This window comes from Beta vulgaris, chromosome 1, assembly GCF_026745355.1.
Source record: "Beta vulgaris subsp. vulgaris cultivar EL10 chromosome 1, EL10.2, whole genome shotgun sequence".
Classification (NCBI taxonomy): Eukaryota; Viridiplantae; Streptophyta; class Magnoliopsida; order Caryophyllales; family Amaranthaceae; genus Beta; species Beta vulgaris.
Window position 1 is genome coordinate 27,104,752 of NC_079202.1, and position 7,455 is coordinate 27,112,206.

Below are 7,455 nucleotides of genomic sequence, written 5' to 3' on the forward strand. Positions count from 1 at the left end.
GATTTTTATCTTGGTTTAAATAAAATCCGATTAGTTTTGGTTCCTTATAGATCTTGATGAGGATTATAATGGTTAGTTGTTTAGATATATGCATTCGTAACGCTTTAAGTTATATGTATCTATAACGAGTCAGTTTTCAATCATCATTTGAGTTAACACTGATCGAACATATTTGAGGCCATTATATATTCTATTGTGTGACTGCCATAGAGAGTTCTTATAAGCATCATTGTTACTAAGTTTGTTGTTAGTTTCTCTTAGAGTTAATTCGAGAATTTATAATTGATTTAGGGATGGGATTGTGAGTGAAATTCTGTATTTGAGCAAGCTTTGAGTGAATCTTAAGAGAGCATTTTGAGTCAAGTCAAGAAAGAATAAGCAACAATGAGGATTGTTTTAGGCATTGTTGTACTTAGGGGTTGTCCTATTATTGGTTGATGAGTTGTGTTTAAAATCATCCGGGTTCGAGATTATTTTTGCTTCTTATTTAGGACGGTTTTCTTCATAAAATCTCTCATGTCCTTGCTTTGTGCCTTTGCATTTGTTTAAATTCCGCAACAATTACTTATTGTCCCCAAAAATATAATTCACCCCCTTGTACCGTTCCTAATAGAATAACATAACTATCAACACATTGTACTAAATTCATACTTAAAACAAAATATATACACAAGTCTAGTACATAAGTTTGATATAAAAAAGATATAAACATCAATACGTGAAATGCTTTCCTCAGATAACAAAACATCATATTGACTTTATACCAAACAAACCTAGCTTTATAGATCAACAAGCTCCTTACAATCACTTAAAATTTTTTACCTCACCAAGACACTTTCAAATCACATCAACGAAAACTAAGCATACAATATTCACCCTGAAATTCATTTTTAACTGGCTTAAACACATAAACAACTTATTGATACATATTATCAAAACATAGCAATATCATACCCTTAAGTTATCATATCTCAATCACTTGATGAAAAATAGTTCAAACATAATGTGAAAAAAGAGAACATAAATATAAAGCTAACATATATGAGCAATTAAAAATATGTTAAAAAATGCACAAAAAACATAATAAGTAAGACACTTTTCGTTTGAGCTAAACAACACTTAACTAAATTCAAGTAACTGAAGTGAATTGAAATTAAATTCAAAATAACAAGATCAGAATAATTTCGTATTAGATAAAGTATTGTATTAAAAGTAATATCTAGCATGACTTACATATATGAGAAAATATCGAAAAATAATTACACAAATGGGAAAGGGAAAACACAAAATGGTCCAAAGTGGGTACACTTAGAGAGAGGCATGAGGGGAGCAACGAAAGGGATAAGGGTGAAAGCGAGAAGTACTACTTTCTACTACTATAACTCCCAATGAATTAAATTGCAATTCCTTCCAAAATATTCCATTGAACAGTACTCCTTTTGTTTTCTCGAATTCCAACCCATTCCTCTTCAGAAATTTCCAAAAAGAAAATAAGTAAAACCTACCCTCCATTATATCCCCCCTGCAACTGCAAACCTCCCTTGTCATACTCATTCCCACTATTATTCATCAGCTAAAGTTCTCTGATTTCTCTGCATCCTTAAATACACCTACTTTCCTCTTCTTCCTTCTTTTTCTTCAAACCATCATCCCAATACACTCTCTGCAATTTCTCTTCTCTGTAAAAATTTATTTCATCAATAACCCTAGAGAAAAAGATAGTTTATTATTATTATAAAATACAAAAAGCTAAATAAAAAAAAAACCCTACTCTTTTCTTTTTCTTTTTACTCAGAGTTTGTAAAGACCCATGCAAATCATAAGGCACTCATGATCTAATCATACCAAGTTATACCATCACTCTTTTTCACCTTCTTCTTCTTCTCTCTCCTCAACTTCATATCCAATTTAAACATGGATCTTTCCCTGCAAATTAGCCCACCTTCAATTTCTTCAAATCATTTTGATACTAAGGAGCTCATGAGAAAGCCTGTCAGCTTTTACAGTGATCGGAGCTCCACCACCGCAGAGTCAGGCAGTAGTGCAGGCAGTGATGTGAGTTACCATAGTGAGGAGCCTGTGTTGAGCTTAGGGTTTGATTACATGGTTCATTGTAATAACGGAATCATTGGCTCTAACGTACCACTAGTTAGAGGACCATTTAGTAGTTGTAGTAACAGTAATTCATACAATCATCCCCATTACAACATCCACCAGTTTAATGATCACCAGCCTCAAATCTACGGCCATGATTTTAAGAGAAACTCGAGGTCCACGACTATGAGTGGTGTTAAGAGGAGTGTTAGAGCTCCTAGAATGAGATGGACTTCTACTCTTCATGCTCATTTTGTTCATGCTGTTCAGTTACTTGGAGGCCATGAAAGTAAGACTAAATCAATTTTACTATAAAAAAAAAACAAAAATTTAACCCAATAATTATTTTTAGTTATGACAATGAAATTTTTTACAGGAGCAACACCAAAATCTGTGCTTGAGTTGATGAATGTCAAGGATCTAACCCTAGCACATGTGAAGAGTCACTTGCAGGTGGGCAATAGTAATTAATATTTTTATGAATATTATGATATATATATTCACTTGTTTTAATTAATTATCTTGCATTTCCACCACACTAATTTCATCATATTTGAGTGGGAAGGGAGAGAACAAAGAGATGAAAACAAAAGAGGCATCAAGTGTAGAAAGAATAATCTTGACAATGTGGACCCTTATTCATTTTTTTTTCTTGTTTTTGTAGCTAATTTGTTGTATTGTTTGTTGGTGTTTATTTACATGTAGATGTATAGAACAGTGAAGAGCACTGACAAAGCAGCATCAGCATCCACATTTTCATCATCAGGTAGATTTGGAGTTTGTTCTCAGTACGCATTCTATTATTCCTTTTATCATATATACTTCATATCTTTCTGCAAATACACTAGTGTTATTATTACCTTGTTGTTTTTGTTTTCTGACAAATTAAATTAGAGTAGCAAAAAATAAATGGGTTCAAATTATTGCAGGTCTAGCATTAGAAGAACACAATATGGGCTCAACCCAAAGGTCAGGGATGATTGATCAAGAAGTCATAATAGATAGAGGCTTCTCTTGTGAAAAAGCTGATTCCAACCCTTCTTATTTTCCACCAACATCATTAGGAAAAACAAATTTGTAAGTAACTATTTTTTTTTAAATTTATTCTTATTTATTTATTTAATCTTAGTATATCTCTATTCTTTTGCAAATTATTTGGTCTACAATCATAGCTTTATATTGACCCTGTCTTAAACATTGTTCAATAAATCCCTTTTGTCATGACCAGACTTTTACTCTTATTGGACTACCTTCCAAGGCCGTCTTGAATATTTACGGGCCCTGTTCTATAATGGAAATTGGACACTTTTTTCCCCTTATTGATAGAAAAAGACTATACTTTTTCATAGAGAATAGGGAGAATCAATACTGATTGATTGACTGACTTTATTATTGATAATTATGAAAAAAGTATTAATAACAATACTAAAGTTAAAGATATAAAAGGTTGAATTTTTGGTAAAAGAGATTGAGCAAGATGATAGGAAATAACGTGAAATATGGAGTCCGAAGACGAAGATGTGGAGCGTTTGCCGTTTATACAAAGCATGATATTTTTCAAATTGGGCCCTTTCAGATAAAATCAAAATATTTATGACCAAGGGCCCTGTACAGAGGGGCTCGTTGCACACCCGCAACTACGGTCCTGCTAGCTTCTCACATAACATATGATGCATAATGCTCTTGGTGTTTATTTTTAATTATCTCTTTTTCTTTGATGTGAGGGTTGAATATTTTCGTTTGGTGCCATTTTCTTGCTTTCTTTAATTTCAAGAGTAAAACCCACCAAAAGTGGAAACACTATAAGAATGCAAACACATAGAGACATAATAGACATACACAATGTGCATACACAAGAATTGTCTTGGTGGTGGTGATTGTTTTTGGGTCCAACATATTGTGTCTCTCTTTGTTAAAGGTGTTGATATAATAGATTAATTGCACTTGTGAAAAAAACACAAGAAAAGGAAATAGTTTTATTACTTCTTTCAATAAAGTTTTCACACATAAATTTTGGAGGAGAAAAGGGATCTACAATTTTAAGGTGAAAAGTGTTTGTTCTTTTTTGTTTTTTTGTTCTTCTACACAATAATTAGAATACTGTCCTCTTTCTTTAATCCCATCCGTCAGATTGTTGAATGTCCAGATCCCTAAAAGATCAAAAAAGTCATGTAGTAGTTTAGCACGAATCTCGATGTAACGTTATAGTAGTCATAGCAGTAAATTTTTACATTCTTTATTTTAATTTGTAGGCTTTTATAATAAAGGCTTTGTTTAATTTATCTGTCTTCTTATATATTCTGCTGCAATGTTTATCAATTTTCAAACAAGTGGATGTTTATATCTTGCAACTTTTAACTAGTTCGTTTGTCTTGTCTTTAATGTTCTCTGTTGACTTGATTTTGCGGGACTGCCGGGAGGTATCCTATGAAGTACTTACTACCCATAATGCTACTTAGTAGCCTCCTAATAATGTCAACAAAAAAGGGGTGATAGATGTACGATCAGTCTCTATATGCAACATTTTTATTAGTGATAAGTTTTTTTAAAAATTATAAAGAAAGATTGAGAGGCAAATTTATTGCAATTTTAATCTAAAACTAAAACATAAGGAGTTTTTAAAATAATAGTGATGTATATGATTGCTAGGGATGATGGTGGATCCAGAATCCAAATTAGATCTGATTGGACCTAACCAATTTTTACAGGTTTAGGTTTACTTTTTTTTTGGAGCTAATGGACCCGACAACTCATGGGTCGAGTCAGGGTCTAGGTTTCAATGATCGCAGACCCAGACTCGCCCCATATCCGACCCGTGGACTTGTTTATAATTTTGAAAATAAAAATAAATTAAATTTCTGAACTTTAATTGATTTAACTTTCAAAATAAGTCTGAAAATTACAAACTAAATAACTTATTTATGATTATAGCACAATACATAGAACAAAAATAACCCGCAATAAGTGAAAAAAAAGTTTATGATTGAAGAACAAATTAAATTAACTTAACTAAAGCAGTTTTCAAATCAATTACAAAACCAAAGATATAAAATTTTGATTTTACCTAAACTTTGAAATGCAATAACAATACCAACATCCATTAACAAGTAATAAAAATACCAAGAAAACAGCTTATTCATCAAGTATTTTTTTATATTTTGTATTACACCACATGATACTTAATTAGAACTAATAATAATAAATTACATTCTTTAAAATTACATTTAGATGAAATTTAATAATAATCGCCTAAATAATCGATGCACACATCACGTGCAAAGAAGGCTAGTATAAATATATTAAAAGGCGTGCATAAACAAAAAACGGTGCCATGTGGCGCTCTCCCTAGGGAGTTTTAGTTCATGTAATCCATGTACAATAAAAAAAAAAATTTTAGAAGATGCGTAGTATATGGTTTGATCTCGAGACCTCAATTACATATACTAAAGTCTTAACCACTAAACTAAGTTGTATTTAGTGTTATTATCATAAATTATTATATTAATAAGTGAAAATTTTCTTACTCGGGACATAACCCGAGCCTAATAACTTGTTTATGGTTAATTAATACACTATATGGTGTCACTAATGTATGAAATGGAACCCCTTTGCAGAGGCTCATGCTTATCATCCTTAGATGCAAATGAGGGAACAAACTTGAACCACTTTTGTTCTCATTCTTTCAATGTCAAGGTACATATCCTATTCATATTTACCAATGTCACAAATGCAAAAGAATTGTGGTATTGCTATGCCTGACACTTCATTCTTATACAATGTTTTTTGTATCTGTTTTATTAGGCGAATGGTCGTGATGGTGTAATGAACTCATCTAACATGGAACAAGAGAGACTCGGATTAGTTATTGGCTGCTTTTCATCAGCTGATAGTTTGCTAAATTTAGAGTTCACCTTAGGACGGCCAAGTCGACAAATTGATTATGCCGACTCTCCTCATGAAATGACTCTTCTGAAGTGTTGAGAGTTTTTATGCATGAAATGGCTAGATTTATATCTAGTTATTATTAGTTGTTTTATTTAACATTTAGGTGATTCGTCAATGAACAATATAATTTTGCTCACAAAACCTGTTCCATTCTATCCTTTACAAGAAACAAAACCGAAGTATTTTTCAAAACCTTAAAGAGTCGAGTATTTTAAATTAAATGTCGACTAAATCTTGTTATGAGTGTGAAGATGTTGATTTGTTGGAGAAGATAGAAAATAGGAGATTAAACCACTAATTGACAAATCTCAGTGGGATCGGCACAAGCCCACACAAGAGAAGAGTATGACCACACACAAGTCCAATGGGGTTCCATCCTAAAACCATATGGTGATAGGTGGAGTAACCCATTAGCTTATATATTAGTCATATATTTTCAATTCTTCCAATGTGGGACACATGTGGATTACACTCTCAACACTCCCCCCTCACATGTGTGCCACCTTTAAACTTGCAATTGGATAGGTCACATACACCTCGTTGGCCCTACTTGGGCTTCCAACATGAGGTCAACAAGCCCCTACTTGGGGCGCCCCTACTTGGGACACAATTCTGTTGGGCAACGTGCTCCAAACAGATCAAACCTTCCATCTTGCATTCAATGGGCCACATACCCTAGGCCGGGATCGTCAGCTCTGATACCATGACAAATCTCAGTGGGCTCGGCACAAGCCCACACAAGAGAAGAGTATGACCACACACAAGTCCAATGGGGTTCCATCCTAAAACCATATGGTGATAGGTGGAGTAACCCATTAGCTTATATATTAGTCATATATTTTCAATTCTTCCAATGTGGGACACATGTGGATTACACTCTCAACACTAATGCCAAAAACATTATTTGGGCTACGAAGGGACCATAAGCCAGGCCACAAATTAATACTAATTGTTGGCTGGTACATAGTTACCAAGATATTGATCCTCAATTTATGTTTTTATTTTTTTGCATAATCTAATCAGTTTTTTGGTAATGGATAAATGAAAGATTATTAGAAAAATATTCCTTAATTTAATTGCATATATTTAGAATGAGAGTCCATTTTTGGAGAGATGGTCTCACGTTAGTGTTAACGTGAGACCGCTGATGTCATGCTGACATCACACACGTGCATCAAATCAGCAGTAGAATTAGTTAAGCGCTTGCACCTATTAGTTATTTTAGCCTTAAATTGCTTCTGGATGAATTAGTTAAGCATTGGAGTATATTAGTTAAGTGCTGGAGTATATTAGTTATATAATATATTTCAGATTATAGCGCATTTTATTGACCCTAACTTCAGTATCACACATAAACACATTCTCTCTTTCTTCTCTAATCCATCGAGACGTCCTAAAACCTGTATTGTTTTCATC

General features: G+C 33.0%; 1 protein-coding gene across 1 annotated transcript; it reads left to right on the forward strand.

Annotated features, from left to right (window-relative positions):
* Positions 1-1,272: 1,272 nt before the first annotated feature.
* LOC104898602 (probable transcription factor KAN4) lies at positions 1,273-6,180 on the forward strand. Its single transcript, XM_010685701.4, has 6 exons — positions 1,273-2,383; positions 2,471-2,547; positions 2,800-2,860; positions 3,024-3,171; positions 5,709-5,787; positions 5,896-6,180. The coding sequence occupies exons 1-6, from the start codon at positions 1,915-1,917 to the stop codon at positions 6,073-6,075; spliced, it is 1,014 nt and encodes a 337-aa protein (XP_010684003.1). The 5' UTR covers positions 1,273-1,914; the 3' UTR covers positions 6,076-6,180.
* Positions 6,181-7,455: the final 1,275 nt, after the last annotated feature.